At 45.6% G+C, this 18,271-nt stretch overlaps 1 protein-coding gene across 3 annotated transcripts; it reads right to left on the minus strand.

Annotated features, from left to right (window-relative positions):
• Window positions 1-2,610: 2,610 nt before the first annotated feature.
• Window positions 2,611-18,234, minus strand: DOK7 (docking protein 7). 3 transcript variants are annotated; one of them, XM_070756994.1, is made up of 10 exons: window positions 18,085-18,233; window positions 17,900-17,945; window positions 14,458-14,688; window positions 13,562-13,762; window positions 11,177-11,287; window positions 9,352-9,459; window positions 8,011-8,831; window positions 5,825-5,867; window positions 5,024-5,152; window positions 2,611-3,893 (listed from the first exon to the last, which is right to left on the minus strand). In XM_070756994.1, the coding sequence occupies exons 1-10, from the start codon at window positions 18,136-18,138 to the stop codon at window positions 3,742-3,744; spliced, it is 1,896 nt and encodes a 631-aa protein (XP_070613095.1). In that variant the 5' UTR covers window positions 18,139-18,233; the 3' UTR covers window positions 2,611-3,741. The 3 variants fall into 3 exon arrangements, with proteins under 3 accessions (XP_070613095.1, XP_070613096.1, XP_070613097.1); XM_070756995.1 differs by lacking the exons at window positions 17,900-17,945; window positions 18,085-18,233 and adding an exon at window positions 17,793-17,891; XM_070756996.1 differs by lacking the exons at window positions 2,611-3,893; window positions 5,825-5,867 and having other exon boundaries at window positions 5,028-5,152; window positions 18,085-18,234.
• Between the last annotated feature and the right edge of the window lie 37 nt (window positions 18,235-18,271).

The following is an 18,271-nucleotide window of genomic DNA, read 5'->3' on the forward strand; positions in this document are numbered from 1 at the left end:
ATAATAATAATAATGACGATGACGACAACAACAACAAACCAAAGCCATTTTGGCTCTTAACAAAAGCAATATGATCGATACGTACACTGTACAGACTTTGTGTTTCTTGCATATTTCATTCTAGTTACTGTATTTTTCGGACTATAAGACACAATGTTTCCCCCTAAAAGGAGGTGGAAATGTCGGCACCAAATGCATATATTTGGGCTGTCCCGAAGCCCCGTCTCTCGCATCCCATTTTTGGACAGAGGACTGGGAAGCCTGCAGAGGACTCCTGGGTGCTGCGGGAAGGCAAAAATGCCCCCCCTATTTTGTGAAAAAATCGACGGAAAACACGCCGGTCTTCATAAAAACAGAGCCATTTTTGCACCCAGGAGTCCTCTGCAGGCTTCCCAGATCCTTTGCCCACTGAATTTTGCAAAAAAATGGGCGGAAAACAGGCCGGGTTTTTTTTGCAAAAATAGGGCTTTCTTTTTGCCTTCTAATTATCCCATCTAGAGGAAGAATTTGGGGAGCTGAGATCCGCTAGTTTTAAAGCTGTCAGGTTTGAAGTTTCTAAAAAGTGTACATGGTTGTAAAAAGCATTCTGCTACAAAGGTACTTTATTAAATGATATATTACTACACCCTTTGGTTCAGAATATCTTTTTCCTTCTTTTCCACCTATAAAACCTAGGTGCATCTTATACTTTGGTGCGTCTTACACTCCGAAAAATACAGTACTTTCCTTGGACTTGGGAGTCCTTGAAATGCCTCAATTTCACTGTCTTTGTTATCTAATGCCTCGTGTGCCAAAATCCACATTTTTGGGGGGACGGAGAGGACTGCTAGTTTGGAAGAGGCCATCTATGTCACAACTGAACAGCCTTCTCTCAATGGAGGGGAGGGATAAAGACATCCTCTATCTCCAGTCTACAACACCTTTCACTCCTTTCAGCAGTTCCAAGAAGGCTCCACGCCCATTTGCGCTATTCAGGTGATGCTTTGGACACAGACAAAGCTCTGTTAGTACTATGTACATAAACTGGTTGGGTTTGGCAATATATAAGCAAGCTAACCACGAACGCTTGTATGGATTGAAGCACTATGGCTTTAAGAGTTAGTGTGGGAGATGGCCACAAGAGGGAGCCAGAAGCGTGATTCTCTCTGTGTGTGTCTCTGTTGTTTCTGTTTGGTATTGCTGATTGCTATAGTAAGAACTGTGTGTTCAATGCTGGTTTACATATTTATAAGTTGTACAAGTAAGACTTGTAGTATTGCTAATGTTTTGAGAGTCACTGACTGATTTGACTGCGCATGACTGGACTGTTTAACTTGACTACAATATTTGCTAAAGTAAATACAGTGGTACTTCGGTTCTCGAACGCTTTGGTTCTCGTACATTTTGGATACCGAACAAAATTTTCGACAAAAATTTGCTTCGGTATCTGAACAAAAATTCGGATACCGAACAGCCACAGAAAATTTTGTTTGTTATCCGAAATGTTACTGCCCGCTTAACAGCCTCCCAGTCTCCATAGTCTAACCTCTCCAAGCTGCAGGAAGGGTGGGGGCGGCTACAATACCGGCAGCTTCGGGGGGCTCCTTTCCTCAGTGCTTCGTCTTGTGCACCAACTTTCTCCTTCCCGGCGGCAGCGGTGGCGACAGCAGCGGCTTCCCTTCGAGGAGCAGCAGCGCCGGGAACGTCACGTGATGAAGGGAAGCCAGTGGAGCCATCTCAGCAGTTGCCGCCGCTCCACCGGCTTCCCTTCATCACGTGACGTTCCTGGCGCTGCTGCTCCTCGAAGGGAAGCCGCTGCCGTCACCACCGCTGCCGCCGGGAAGGAGAAAGTTGGTGAAAAAGACGAAGCACTGAGGAAAGGAGCCCCCCAAAGCTGCCAGTATTGCAGCCGCCCCACCTTCCTGCAGCTTGGAGAGGTTAGATTATAGAGCTCCTCAGATTTTTATCCCATAGGAAATAAAGAAAATAGATTTAATTGGTTCCCAGCGAGTCAACAGGGGCTGGGAACCAATTAAATCCATTTCCATTATTTCCTATGGGATAAATTAATTTGGTACTCGACCAAATCGGTTCTCGACCACACTTCTGGAACGAATTGTGGTCGAGAACCGAGGTACCACTGTACTATTTTATAACCTTTAATGTATCTGGTTTGTTATGACTGAACCACTGCTCATATCTCCTGACTATCCACTGGATATCTGCTAGAATTCCAAGTTTCCTTTGCATATGTGCATCCTTGATAACTCAGGGGGCATTCTGCATACTCCTCAACAAGCTCCAAGCAGCCACGATGACTCTGTAAAAGAGGATGCAAATGTAGTATCCCTTGTGTAGGTCAAAGATCATATTGATGGGCACACCCAGATATCACCTGAAGCCGCACATGAGTGCTTCGTTCAAATTATGTTGTTAGCATAAGTTAGCATGTGTTTTGCTCAGGCTTTGCAATTATAGATTTCTGGGTAGGCTTGGAAGGTTCAGGGAAAGTTCATGTTCTCAGGAACAGAAAATGTTGTAAGAGATCATGAGAAGGAATAGGAGTATTAGCTGGTACCATTAGACAAATTCCTTTGCCTAGTTTTCTCACAGATTTTCGGTAAACCTTGATGATATACCTGCAGCTTTATCTATGATATGTTGGCATGCTTATGAATTACAGCATCATGTAAAACGGTGCATGTGTACTAGCTGCAATAGGTCATAGAGAACAGATTATTATAAAAGGGTGCTGTACGATATAAGTTGGGCTAAGTTGCTTCTTTTCGTTCTTTTGACTTCTTGGCCTTTTCCACTAATAAAGTAAGGCCTTTGGCTTTTTTAACCCTGCAATGATCTTTGTCTATCTTTGAATTCTTCACAACAACACAACATGCAAATGACCAGCTGTCTGAACGGAAGACGTTTCTTGGGAACGAAACATCTTCCGAGAAAAATCAGCAAGTCCAATTGCCTCTTGAAAAAGGACCCCGGGGACATAAATAAAGCTCCAAGTGGCCTCAACGACCTGCTAAAAAGGATGCAAATGACCAACTGTCTGCAAGGAACTATCAACCATTCCCCGGCATCCAGTCGGAGCGGAAGAAGCTTCTTGGATGAGAGGTGAAACGTCTTCGAAGAAAAACCAGAAAGTCCAGTGGCTGCTTGAAAAAAGGACATAGACAAAGCTCCAAGTGGCCTCAATGACCCACTAAAAAGGATTCAAATGACCAGCTGTCTGCAAAGGAGTATCAATCTTTCCATTCCCCGCTATTCAGCCAGAACCGAAAAAGCTTCTTAAGTGAGAAGGGAAAAGTCTTCAAGGAAAAATGGGAAAGTCTAGTTGCTTCTTGAAAAAGGCACTTTGAGGACTACAGAGAAGCTACCAAGCGGCCTCAATGACTCTCTAAAATGATGCAAATGACAAGCTTTGTCTGCAAGGAGTATCAATCCTTCCTTTCCCCACCATCCAGTCAGAGCGGAAGAAGCTTCTGGGATGAGAAGGGCAATATCTTCAAAGAAAATCCAGTCGTCTCTTTTGGGGAGAAAAAATCCCCTTTGGCACAAACCACGGCGTGGTCGACGGAGAATCTCCACAGATATTGTGCCATGACGGCAACGAGCGGTTTGGCGCGTATGCGTCACCGCGTGGCTGGTTTTTCTGCTGAAAAAGTGAGTCCATTGGAATGAATCTGGCCCAGAACCGGAGCACAGGGATGGTGTTAAAGGAGGGCAAGCGCTGGCGGCTGATTTCTGACCCTTTTACGGCGGACTGGGTGGACCGCCGTCTTTCTTCTGCTGCTGCTCCAGTTCCTGCAGACGCTCTTCTCGAAAGTGGGCGTGCTGGGTGCCCACCTTATGGGCCGTCTCCGTAGCCGCGATATCAATCTGGGCGTATTTGGTGGCATCGTCACCTGTGGGTGAAAAGCATTGGGTTGGCCACACGGCATATCCCATAACCACAGAGCGGGAATCGCAATTTTGCACGAGGACCCGATAAGGGGGCGCTCGGTTCTGGATCTCTAGAAGCGCCGGATAGGCAAACAACAGGCAGTCCTCAACTTTTGATGTTTCGTTTAGTGACCGTCCAAAGTTACGACGGTGCCGAAACCAGTGAGGTGCAGATGTTTTTGAACTTTAGTGGCCCTTGCAGCACCCCCTAAATTCTCTTAACAACTGCATTACTAAAATATCAACTACATTGATTCACTTAACAACGGTGGCAAAGTAGGTGGTGAAATGGGGCAAAACTCACTTAGCAACGGACGTTTTGGTCTCAATTGTAGTCGTAAGTCCAGGACCACCTTAAACCCTTCCAGGAAGCCTCCCTCTTTTCCTGCCCCCCACAGGAAGACTCCTCTAAGGCTGCCCTCAAAGCCCCCCCCCCAATCAGGTTATACAGGTAATCCTCGACTTGTGCCAGAACGGAGTCCAGAGTTTACGTTGCTAAGTGATTTTACGACTAACTTACAGCAACTCATTTAGCGACTGTTCGAAGTTACCACGACACTGCAAAAGTGACTGGTGACCATTTTTTCATGCCGACAACTGTTGACGTATCCGGGGGGGGGAGGTGTCACGTAATCAAAATACAGGTGCAACTGACTCACATTTATGACGGATTGCAATGTCTCAGGGCCGAAGGATCCCCTTTTACAACCTTCCTTGACAGGGGAGCCAGCATCACCTAATAACCCAGGTATGGATTGCTATTACCACAGCATTGTGTGCGTAGTTTCGGTTCTCTTATGTGTTGGGGGCAAGAGGCTGACTCTTTGTAACTATGAAGTGGTAGATAAGTCTAAATGCTATTGAAATGCTATTGCTACTAACGAATGGGGGGGGGAGTTGCAAAACCCCCTCACTTAGTGACGTGAACTGTGGGGCTCAATTCTGGTCGTAAGTTGAGGACTACCTGCAACCACGGATTCAGGAGTGGTAGGGGCGAGAGGTTTTATATTCCAAAGGCTTATCGCGATTCCTTAGGGTAGCTCAAAACATCACAAAGAACGTGTTACCCGACGGGTTTTTTGGAGACTCTTACCTCGAATGCTCCCGCTGGGTTCTTGAAGCTCCACCTCCATGTAATGGAGCTGCTTCTTGGCTGTGGGGCTGGTGGGGATATTCACGTAAGTGGCCGTTTCGCCCGCCAATGGCTCCGAAAGCGATGTTTCTGCAGAAACAAATCAGAATGTGAGGTCTGTGCGGAGGACTTTGGAAGCGGGAAAAAGCCGAGCTTGCAGAAGGAATGTGGGCATGACTTAAATCTCATATGGGACCCTCTCCAGGGTTTAGTCTATAAAAGTGGGGGGGGGGGGGAAAAGGGGGCGGCAGAGATATATGAGGGCTATCCAGAAAGTTACAAGGCACGTAGCTCCCACGGGGAATGTTCGCGGGGGAAGTTGGTATTCCTATCGTGTAACGGGAAACCAGCAGACGAGAACGAGCAGTGCCAGTGGTCAGTAGTTGTGGGGAAGGTTAGAGGTGAGCGTCCCCATTCCGTTTCTCTCCAAGGGTGAAGGGCAAAATGGGTACGGAATTTCAATTTTGGGAAAGGACGAAAATTCACGATGAAGACAGAAGTGACAGCCGTCCGTTGTGACTGATGATGTGGTGCAGAAAACTGACCCAGTTTGTTGCATGCTGTCTTGACATTACATCCTCTCCATAAACTCCATAAACTCCATAAACTGAAATGTTTTTGCCATGAATCGCAGCTGCGTTCCTGCCCTTAGCATTCGGGTGGCGTATTACAGCGCGCACTTCGCCCTTGGAGGGAAACGGAAGGAGGACGCTCATCTCTAACCGTGGGGTGGGAAATTTAAAATCCATCCGCGATTCTTACCTAGATTGGGTGCGAAGATTTGAGATGATAAAATTGACGTCTCCTTTGAAAACACACAAACACACACACACACACACACAGAGAAGAGGTGGCGTTAAAATGCGCTTCTTTGAAAACTAGGAGCATTAAAACTAACTGCTTTCTCTTGACCTCTTAAAATGCAGGTAGTCCTCAATTTATAAGAGTTTGCTTGCTGATGGCATTGGAAAAATTAATTTAATTTACAAAAACTGGCATGCCCATTTTTCACACTTACGACCACATTGCAGCATCCCCCAGGGTCACGGGATTTACATGCAGATGCTGGAGAGCTGACTCACATTTATGACAGTTACAATATATGACGGGTGGGCTCTTTCGTGACTTTCTGTCAAGCTAAAACTGAATAAATGCGTAACTCATTTAACAACAGGAGGGATTCGCTTAACAAATGTAGTGAGAAAGGTCGTAAAACGGGACGAGACTCTCTTAAGGACAATTTCTCACTGAGTGTGTGTTTGTGAGTGACATAGGGGAAGGTTTGGTAGGGAAAGTTTGTCTATTTGCCGATTACTCTAAAGTGTGCAATAGGGTTGATATTCCTAGAGGTGTCTGTAATACGGCAAATGATTTAGCTTTACTAGATAAGTTGTCAAAGCAATGCAAACTGCAGTTTAATGTTTCCAAATGTAAAATAATGCACTTGCGGAAAGGAATCCTCAATCTGAGTATTGTATTGGCAGTTCTGTGTTAGCAAAAACTTCAGAAGAGAAGGATTAAGGGGTAGTGATTTCCGACAGTCTCAAAATGGGTGAACAGTGCGGTCAGGCGGTAGGGAAAGCGAGTAGAATGCTTGGCTGCATAGCTAGAGGTATAACAAGCAAGAAGAGGGAGATTGTGATCCCGCTGTATAGAGCGCTGGTGAGACCACAGTTGGAATACTATGTTCAGTTCTGGAGACCTCACCTACAAAAAGAGCTTGATAAAATTGAACGGGACCAAACACAGGCTACAGAAATGGTGGTAGGTCTTAAGCATAAAACTTATCAGGAAAGACTTCATGAACTCAATCTGTCTAGTCTTGAGGACAGAAGGGAAAGGGGGACATGATCGAAACATTTAAATATGTTAAAGGGTTAAATAAGGTTCAGGATGGAAGTGTTTTTAATAGGAAAGTGAACCCAAGAACAAGGAGGTACAATCTGAGGTTAGTTGGGGGGAAGAGCAGAAGCAACATGAGAAAATATTATTTGACTGAAAGAGTAGTAGATGCTCGGAACAAACTTTCAGCAGACGTGGTTGCTAAATCCACAGTAACTGAATTGAAACATGCCTGAATTGAAACATCCATCCATCCGAAAATAAAATACAGGAAATAGTATAAGGGCAGACTACATGGACCAGGAGGTCTTTTTCTGCCGTCAATCTTCTATGTTTCTATGTGATACAAGTTTTCAGGTTCAATGGCGGCCTTAAGTTCAGAAATACCTGTAATTTTATAGCAGAGGTGTCAAAACACAAGGCCTGCGGGATGCTAAGATCTGGTCCATGGAGAACAACGAAGGACCAGCCCATGGTGTCTCCACCAGCTAAAACGTAGCTTGGGGGGGGGGCATGTGAGAGGACCTCTGTGACAGCCTCCTGCAACCCTCCACCAGCGAAAAAGGTGTGCTCTGTCCACTATAGGCGCCCCTGCCATATTTTTAATATTCCAAGTTACAGTGGTACCTCTACTTACAAACTTAATTCGTTCCGTGGCCAGGTTCTTAAGTAGAAAAGTTTGTAAGAAGCAATTTTTCCCATAGGAATCAATGTAAAAGCCAATAATGCGTGCGATTGGGGAAACCACAGGGAGGGTGGAGGCTCTGTTTCCTCCCAGGAGATTCCTAGAGAGGCCCCACGGAGGCTTTTCCCTGCCTTTTCCGGCCCTGTTTTCTCCCAGGAAATTCCTAAAGAGGCCCCATGGAGGCTTCTCCCCGCCTTTTGATGTATGGGTATATTCACTTAGATATGATTGATATATGTATTTTCTTCATGGATGTTTTAAGATGGAGAATTTTTTAAAAAATGATACCCAAAGATGAGGCATTTTATCATGCATGATGGTCGCGTAAGAAAAGTTAAGAAAGTTTTGGATTCAAATATAAACACCAATTGCACACAGATTCCAAGCAAGATCAGGATTGGCTGCCGGGCCACAGTTTTACCTGTATCCCACCACAGACTGGGCAAGATGGGAAGAGAGCCGGCTTCACCTCGGAAGGGCAGTTGCACAATTCGCAAGAACCGCCGCTGGAGATACACGGAGCCACTGCAGGCCCTCTCCAGTCCGGGCCCTGAACCGCCTGCCTGAGCTGTGTCTCCAGAATGGAGCCTTTGCCGCTTCCCAGTGGGAAGTCGTCCTGCAAGTCCTTTTCCTGGCTCGGTTTGGAAGCTGTATCTCTCTCTAGATGGGGGGACGGCCGTTTCATGTCCCCTTTGGGGCTCTGGGCCTTGGACAGACCGGTGTTCAGACCAACGATGCCTGTCGTAGATGCCGCAAGCAAACTTCGGGGCGTATCGTAGGTGTGCCGTAGCCAGCTGGGGGCCTGGTACTCTGAGCCAAAGCTCCTAGCTGGCTCGCCAGGAAGGCAACTACAGACATTCCGGTCGGACGGGAAGCTGAGCGAGAGGCTCAGTAAGGATCCAAACTCATCCCCGCGGCAAATGTCCAGGCTCTCTGCATAGGAAGAAAAGCTCCCCGAATAAGAGGAGTGGCTGCCAGTCGCTATCCCGCTATCGGAGGAGCTCTGGCGGCCAATTTCTTGGAGCTGCCTGGAGCGCAAGAGGCTGGGGGGCGGCTTGCCGGACCCTTGGGCTCTGTCCGACTGCAACTTCTCAGGTGATGCTGCCGCCGCTGCCACCTGCGCTCGAGACTCCTGCGAAGTGCCAGAGGATGACTGCTCAGGCCAGAGAGTCAATCGGCTCCCGCTGCTGGCGTCTGAGTGACTGGTGTCCGAAGATGCACTGGACAGGCTGCGGTCATCCCCTGGTTGAAGGAAGAATGGACACAGAATCAAACAGTGAAAGCAGAGTGTTCCGCCCCAGTTAAGTACGTAAAGAACACAAGGTTTGGACGAACTTAATTTAGTCAATATTACTACTACTACTAACTGGCTTAGGAGTGGAGGCACTCGCAACTATTCCGAAACGTTGTTTCCTGCAGCCTTTCACCTGCCTCTGTTGTTCTTAAACAGACTAGGGGAGTGGCCAATTAGCCTCCAGTCTTACTCCTGAGGAGACCTCCTCTAGAGTAACCGTTCCTGTCTCTTGGCAGCTCTGTGCGCTGGTGCATCAAGAAGAAGTGAAACCTCTTCTTCCTCATCACTGCCACTTCCAACTGGGAATGCGTACTGGACCATCCATGCAGCAGCCCACTACTGCTTATTCCCCTTGACCCCTCCCACGAGCCCTGAAGAATCCTAGAAGGGCTAAGTGATTTGATTCTCCGGCTACACCGTGAAGCAAATTCCTGGAATGGAGGAGGAAGAGGCTGGGCGAGAGCTTACCTCCGCTGCTGTGACAGCCACTGTGGGAGAGTAGGCTGAGGCGCTTCTCCAACTTCGAAGCCTCGTAGGCCACCCTTTCTTCCATGCAGGCGGGACTCGCACTGGGGTCTTTGAGAAGGGGGGGGAGAGAGATCAATAAGACAGGCTTCTAAATGTGGACTTCAACTCCCAGAATTCCCCAGCCAGCCATGAACGATAGAGTTGGAAGAGGCCAGAAGGGTCATCTATCTAGTCAGGGGCCTCCAACCTTGGCCAATTTAAGACTTGTGGACTTCAACTCCCAGAATTCCCCAGCCAGCCATAAACGATAGAGTTGGAAGAGGCCAGAAGGGTCATCTATCTAGTCAGGGGTCTCCAACCTTGGCCACTTTAAGACTTGTGGACTTCAACTCCCAGAATTCCCCAGCCAGCCATGAACGATAGAGTTGGAAGAGGCCAGAAGGGTCATCTACCTAATCAGGGGTCTCCAGCCTTGGCCACTTTAAGACTTGTGGACTTCAACTCCCAGAATTCCCCAGCCAGCCATGAACGATAGAGTTGGAAGAGGCCAGAAGGGTCATCTATCTAATCAGGGGTCTCCAGCCTTGGCCACTTTAAGACTTGTGGACTTCAACTCCCAGAATTCCCCAGCCAGCCATGAACGATAGAGTTGGGAGAGGCCAGAAGGGTCATCTATCTAGTCAGGGGTCTCCAACCTTGGCCACTTTAAGACTTGTGGACTTCAACTCCCAGAATTCCCCAGCCAGCCATGAATGATAGAGTTGGAAGAGGCCCCTGGCTTAGCAGAGATCCAGCTCAGCTCTGGCTGATCCCATGATAGCCAGGAGACCAAGACCAAGCTTGCTGAATGCAGTTAACAGGGTATCGCAAAAGAAAGTAGGGTGACGTTTTCAGGCCAATGGTTATTCAACAACTTCTTCAAAACTTCCAGTTTTGGAGCATTCACAACTTCTGGAGGCAAGTTCTGTTCAACTGATCAATTGTTCTAACTGTCAGGAAATTTCTCCTTAGTTCTAAGTTGCTTCTCTCCTTGCTTAGTTTCCATCCATTGCTTCCTCGGGTCTTTTTGGTTGATTCCCTCTTCTTTGTGGCAACCCCTAAGATATTGGAACACTGCTATCATGTCTGCCCTGGTCCTTTTCATTAAACTAGCCATGTCCAGTTCCTGCAACCATTCTTCATATGTATGTATGTATGCATGCATGCATGCATGCATTTATGTATGCATTTATTTATTTATTTATTTATTTATTTATTTATTTATTTATTTGATTTTTATGCCGCCCTTTTCCTTAGACTCAGTGTGGCTTACAACATGTTAGCAATAGCACTTTTTAACAGAGCCAGCCTATTGCCCCCACAAGCTGGGTCCTCATTTTACCCACCTCGGAAGGAATGGAAGGCTGAGTCAACCTTGAGCCGGTGATGAGATTTGAACTGCTGACCTTCATATCTACAGTCAGCTTCAGTGGCCTGCAGTACAGCACTCTACCTGCTGCGCCACCCTGGCTTTTTAGCCTCCAGTCCCCTAATCATCTTGGTTGCTCTTCTCTGCACTCTTTCCAGAGTCTCAATATCTTTTTTTACATTGTGGCGACCAAAACTGAATGCCATATTCCAAGTCTGCCTTTCCCAAGCTTACTTTTATCCAATGGGGTTCTGTTTTGTCTTTTTCTAAGGACCTAAATTATCAGGATTTAGTTATTTAGAGTGGACCGACCTAAATTATCAGGATTTAGTTATTTAGAGTGGACCAGGGTCAGAAGCATCAGCGTTAACATTTTACCCCATCCCAAGTGTGTGTGTGTGTTTTCCCCATCTTAACCTGCTAGCGCCCGCCGAAAGCCTTTAGTTGGAGAGATGCCGTGGACGATACAGTCGAAGAGAAAGCTGATTTTTTCTCCTTCTGTGCAAGAGAGGAAAAAGACTCCAGCCCCTGAAAAAAGAGAGAAGCATTAACACTTGTTATGCATTCAGCATTTTACTGATTTTACTGATGGATTGATTGCTTTTTCAAATGGTAATTCTTTTTTTATAACCGTATTTTTCGGAGTACACCTTAATTTGGGGGGGAAAATAGGGGAAAGTGTTCTGCCGGGCTCTCTGATAGGAGCCTCCCAAAAATTCAAGGGGACAAATTTCAGACACACACACACAAGTTTGAAAATTCAAAACAATGTTCTTTATCACAAAAGTCAAAATAAACTAAGCACTCTTTTTGTATGGCAAAGAGCACTCTTCCCAAAACAACCGGGTAGTCTGTACAATTCCCTTAAGCAGTCATTAAGTACGTAGCTAGCAGCTGTGAAGAAACTTCACACCCCTTCTTCTTCCCACGAAGTGAGACACACACACACACATATGTTGCTCTGCTTTGTTTTCCAAGGCGTGAAAAAGCAACAAAGTCCAGAAAACACAGGATTCCTGACAAACTCCAATCAGATATTCTTCCACAACGGCCAAACCCACATGCTGCTATTTATAGCAGCAGCCCTAATTACTGGAGCCCCACCCAAACACAGGTGGCCTCCCTTATTTCCTGTAATATGTTCTTACTTGGTCTCTTCTATGCATAATTCTCACAAATTCTAAATGAAAAATGTTGTTTGCGCGCAAAATCATCACTAGTTTTAACCCTAAAATCCAAATGCTTTTTTAAATTTTTTTTTAAAAAAAGCTATACTTTTACATTTTAGAATTAGGGCAGTTTGAAAGAATCAACTCCCATTTTTTTTCTTTGCTGTACTTAATTTAATTTAAAATTTAACTTAACTTAACTTAATTGGCCACTCAATTCCATGGGATTTAGGCATTGGGTCAATTTTTGCAAAAGACCCGGGGTGGCTCAGCAGGTAGAGTGCTGTACTGCAGGCCACTGAAGCTAACTGTAGATCTGAAGGTCAGCAGTTCAAATCTCATCACCGGCTCAAGGTTGACTCAGCCTTCCATCCTTCCAAGGTGGGTAAAATGAGGACCCAGATTGTGGGGGCAATATGCTGGCTCTGTTAAAAAGTGCTATTGCTAACATGTTGTAAGCCGCCCTGAATCTAAGGAGAAGGGCGGCATAAAAATTGAATGAATGAATGAATAAATAAATAAATAAAGGTGTTCTCAGCAAGCCAGAAAAACATTTGTGTGGCTGCTTCTCTCTCGTTTTTAATAATAAATTTTATTAATTTTAATAATAACAAGAGATATACACTACGTACACAAAAGACACACAGTGTGCAAAGTGAGGCGTGCTCCCACCCCCCGACATCATTCATTCAGAACCCCTCCAATGAGGGGGTACTCACTTATATTATTGTACACCAAGAGCATTATCATGTTTACAAATTATAGAGTGATTCCAGTTTATTCTTTATAACTTGGTCTCGAATTTGTTGTGGTTGGCTCTGGCCCAGCTCCTGCCCCAGGGAATGGGGAGGTGGATGCAAGGGAAACTTCAACATGTCACAGGCCTGTGTTATTGCCGACGGAATCAGATCAGAGTGTAGTTTCCTCGGACGAAGAAGAAGGTAGGAGTGACTCGGCAGAGGAGGGCTTGGCACACAGCCAAAGCAGTCAATCTTCCTTATCTTCTATAGCTTCAGATGATGACATGTTGGACCCATGCAAGCGCAGAATTATGCGTAGAAGAGACCAAGTAAGAACATATTACAGGAAATAAGGGAGGCCATCTGTGTTTGGGTGGGGCTCCAGTAATTAGGGCTGCTGCTATAAATAGCACCATGTAGGTTTGGCCATTGTGGAAGAATATCTGTTGCAGTATCGTCAGGAATCTTGTGTTGCTGGACTTTGTTGCTTTTTCACGCCTTTAAAACCAAAGCAGAGCAGTATGTGTGTGTGTCTCCCTTCGTTGGAAGAAGAAGGGGTGTGAAGTTTCTCCACAGCTGCTGGCTAAGTACTTAATGACTGCTTAAAGGAAATTGTACAGACTACCGGGTTGTTTTGGGAAGAGTGCTCTTTGCCATACAAAAAGAGTGCTTCGTTTATTTTGACTTTTGCGATAAAGAACATTGTTTTGAATTTTCAAACGTGTGTGTGTCTGAAATTTGTATCCTTGAATTTTCGGGAGGCTCCTATCAGAGAGCCCGGCAGAACAGAATGATAGTAAGTGGGGCTGCTTCTCTAACCTGTTGGATTCACTGTTTTTCCCCCCCTAGATTTTTGAGTAAAAAACAAAGATCCAGGAACAGCGAATACTCACAGAAGCCGCATCGTGTCCCGCCTTCAAAAACAAATCCGTTAGGGACGGCCCCATAGCGCCGGAGGTCCGAAAGCTTCCATTGGCCCATGGTAACTGGGGGAATATCTTTCGCCAACACCAGGATGTCGTTACAGAAGTGAAGAGTCGCCGGGCCGCTTTCCAGCTTGGTTCCAGGCGCTACCACAACGTGAAACCGGTGGACTGGGGGGGAAGAAGCAAGGAATTTCATCTTTTCATTGAAATATCTTTAGTCTGCCCACTTCCCTTTGGGTCAACCACCATCTCTGCACCCAACAGCGTTGTTCTGGAGGCAATTATGGTGCCCTCGGTGGTTAGAAGGCAGTATTGCAGGCTAACTCTGCCCATTGCCAGGAGTTCGATTCTGACTAGCTCAAGGTTGACTCAGCCTTCCTTCCTTCCCTTCCTTCCCTTCCCTTCCTTCCCTTCCTTCCTTTCCTTTCCTTTCCTTTCCTTCCTTCCTTTCCTTCCTTCCTTTCCTTCCTTTCCTTCCTTCCTTCCTTTCCTTCCTTCCTTTCCTTCCTTCCTTTCTTCCTTCCTTCCTTTCCTTCCTTCCCTTCCTTTCCTTCCTTCCTTTCCTTCCTTTCTTCCTTTCCTTCCTTTCTTCCTTCCTTTCCTTCCTTCCTTTCCTTCCTTTCCTTCCTTTCCTTCCTTCCTTTCCTTCCTTCCTTTCCTTCCTTTCCTTCCTTCCTTCCTTCCTTCCTTTCCTTCCTTTCTTCCTTTCCTTCCTTTCCTTCCTTCCTTTCCTTCCTTTCCTTCCTTCCTTCCTTTCCTTCCTTCCTTTCCTTCCTTCCTTTCCTTCCTTCCTTTCCTTCCTTCCTTCCTTCCTTTCCTTCCTTCCTTCCTTCCTTTCCTTCCTCACTCACTCACTCACTTACCTTCTCCTAAGCTGTAGCGGATGTGTGCGTCCCAGACGTGCAGGGTTTCCTTGCTCTCAAACCCCAGCATCACCACCTGGCTGAGGCAGAGGATGGCCAGGGTGTGGCTCATCCCCTCGTAGCAGAGCCCGGGGTCCAAGCCGCAGATGTCCTCCAAGGTCACACTGCTCCTCTCCTTCAGGCCTCGGTGACGTTCGGACCTTTCCTTGTATACCAGGAGGAGCAAACAGTCTGGCAAACAGAGAGAGAGAGAGAGAAAATGGACCTCAAACCCAACTATGGACCCCCCACCCCCAGGACAGGGGTCTCCAACCTTGGCAACTTTAAGACTTGTGGACTCCAACTCCCAGAATTGCTGGCTGAGGAATTCAAGTCCACAAGTCTTCAAGCTTTAAAAGCAAATTTTAAATATTAGAATTGTTTATTATACACTGTTTTATTGTTGTTGTGAGCCGCCCCGAGTCTGCGGAGAGGGGCAGCATACAAATCCAATAAATAAATAAATAAAATTGGCTGAGGAATTCTGGGAGTTAAAGTCCGACAAGACTAAAAGCAAAACTGGCTGAAGAATTCTGGTAGTTGAAGTCCACAAGTCATCAAGCAAAATTGGCTGAGGAATTCTGGGAGTTGAAGTCCAACAAGACTAAAAGCAAAACTGGCTGAGGAATTATGGGAGTTGAAGTCCACAAGTCATCAAGCAAAATTGGCTGAGGAATTCTGGGGGTTGAAGTCCACAAGTCATCAAGCAAAACTGGCTGAGGAATTCTGGGAGTTGAAGTCCACAAGTCATCAAGCAAAATTGGCTGAGGAATTCTGGGAGTTGAAGTCCGACAAGACTAAAAGCAAAACTGGCTGAGGAATTCTGGGAGTTGAAGTCCACAAGTCATCAAGCAAAACTGGCTGAGGAATTCTGGGAGTTGAAATCCACAAGTCTTCAAGTTTTGCTGGCTGAGGAATTATGGGAGTTGAAGTCTGACAAGACTAAAAGCAAAACTGGCTGAGGAATTATGGGAGTTGAAGTCCAGAAGTCTTCAGGTTTTGCTGGCTGAGGAATTCTGGGGGTTGAAGTCCACAAGTCATCAAGCAAAACTGGCTGAGGAATTCTGGGAGTTGAAGTCCGACAAGACTAAAAACAAAACTGGTTGAAGAATTCCGGGCGTTGAAGTCCGATAAGACTTAAAACTTTCCTGGCTGAGGAATTCTGGGAGTTGGTCCACAAGTTTTCAAGCTTTGCTGGTGAAGGAATTCTGGGAATAGAAGTCCACAAATCTTAGAGCTTTGCTGGCTGAGGAATTCTGGGAGTTGAAGTCCACACGTCTTATAGTTGCTAAGGTTGGAGAGACCCCTTCTTTTATGGTTATTCATATCGACATTTTAACTAATATGTTTATATACCTTATGCATTCTCCTATTTATAATATTTTCCTCCTTAGTAATATATTTTGTTAATGTCAGTTAATGCAGATACTATCTCCAATTGTACACCAATATACCAAATCTATTAATCAATCAGCTATTAACATCCTTATATATATTATTGATTTATTGTTGTCCTCTATCTTTTTTCCTTTTGTTCCAACCATTCATAAAACACATTCCAATTTTCATAATTATCCATACTTTTGTATTACACGTAGACAGAAGTTATGTTAAGGATATGTATTAAAACATGTAGACTCCTTCATCCGTGCTACACTTAAAAGAGAATAACTGGGCTTGTAGAAGCAAATGAAATAAATGAAGTAATTATTAATGTTCAATGATCTTCTTCCTCTTTGATCTTCTTCACCTTTCCCTTCTTTGTAATGTTACCTGTGAAAGACTTGGTATCCTAAAGAGCACCCTATAAGAAGCCCTAATTGATTGGCAGTGTGTTTCTGGAGCACGGGGGAAGGGCTGATTCAGAACTATCTATCTATCTATCTATCTATCTATCTATCTATCTATCTATCTATCCCCCCCCTCTCTTTCTATCTGTCTGTCTGTCTGTCTATCTATCTATCCCCCCCTCTCTTTCTTTCTTTCTATCTGTCTGTCTGTCTGTCTATCTATCTCCTGTATCTATCTATCTATCTCCTGTATCTATCTATCTATCTATCTATCTATCTACCCATCCCTCTCTCTCTCTCTTTCTATCTGTCTGTCTGTCTATCTCGTGTATCTATCTATCTATCTATCTATCCATCCCTCTCTCTCTCTCTCTTTCTATCTGTCTGTCTGTCTGTCATCTGTCTGTCTGTCTGTCTGTCTATCTATCTATCTCCTGTATCTATCTCCTGTATCTATCTATCTATCTATCTATCTATCTATCTATCTATCTATCTATCCCTCTATCTATCTATCTATCTATCCCTCTCTCTCTCTCTTTCTATCTGTCTGTCTATCTATCTATCTATCTATCTATCTATCTATCTATCTGTCCGTCTGTCAATCTATCTGTCAATCTATCTGTCTGTCTGTCTGTCTGTCTGTCTATCTATCTATCTATCTATCTATCTATCTATCTATCTATCTATCTATCCATCCTATCTATCTATTCTATATTTATGTCTGTCTGTCTGTCTGTCTAGCTAGCTATCAGCTCTATATCTATTTATCCACCATATTAATCTCCCAGGACAGCTTACAACAATAAGACAATACAGTTAAAATGTTAAAGTCAAATATTAATAGCAATAAAAACTCCTTAAACTAATCAATACTTCCCTTATCACTAACAAGAAAAACCCCATTAAACCAATCAATACAATCGTATCCTCACACATACTAATTGCAACACAATTCAGCCGGGACTGAGATGTTGATTTTCACGGCCCCCCCAGGCCTGCCAAATAACAGAGCCGGAAGGGACCTTGAAGCTCTTATAGATATCCTGTTTTCCCCAAAATAAGACCCTATCTTATATTTTTTTTGAACCCTGAAATAAGGCTCGGCCTTATTGCCATGGACTCAAAAGCCTGAGTAGGTAGGTAGGTAGGTAGATAGACAGACAGATATAAGAGAGTTAGAGAGAGAGAGAGAATGATAGATAGATAATAGACAGACAGACAGAGATAGAGATGATAGACAGATATAGACAGACAGACATAGAGATAGATAGATAGATAGATAGATAGATAAGACATAGAGATAGAGAGAGAGATTAAAAAGAGAGAGAGAGTTTTCCCCAAAACAAGACCCTATTTTAGATTCATGGGTAAAAGAATACTATTTAATTATTTCCTATTTTAAAAGTAATTAAGGAAACTACCAGTAAACTAGAGAAACCAAGGTACCAGAGAAGGAAGGAGTGTAAAAAAACTGCGAAGTATTCAATAAATAGTGCATAAACTTACTACCCCCACTGCGCCTCCACACACACAACCCCGCCTGGGGGCAGCAGCCCATTCCTGGCTGGCGGGGATGGGAGGCCACCAGGAAAGCCCAGGGCCAGGGGACTCACCGGCCACTGGAGACGGCTTGCGCAGGACCACCCACCGGCTCTTCCACTGGGGAGGGAGGGAGGGAGGGGGGAGCAGAGAGACAAGGAGGGGGTTAGCAGCGTCCTAGAGCGACCCCTCCCGGCCCTCCCCCTCCCTCCTTCCGCCCCCCCCCCTCTCCGCCCTCCCTCCCCCTTTCCCGGGGCACCTTCTTCCCCTCCCGCCACTTGAGCTGCCCTTCCAGCACCACCGCGTCCGTCATCTTCGGGCATGGCTGCCGACAGCTGTGAGGGGGCGGGAACTGGGCGGGGCGAAGAAGGGAAAGGGGGCGTTCTCAGTCCCGCCCTCTCTCGCTCTCGCTCTCTCCGGGCGCGGCGCAGGCCGGGAGCTGTAGT

Source organism: Erythrolamprus reginae, chromosome 7 (assembly GCF_031021105.1).
Source record: "Erythrolamprus reginae isolate rEryReg1 chromosome 7, rEryReg1.hap1, whole genome shotgun sequence".
Lineage (NCBI taxonomy): Eukaryota > Metazoa > Chordata > Lepidosauria > Squamata > Dipsadidae > Erythrolamprus > Erythrolamprus reginae.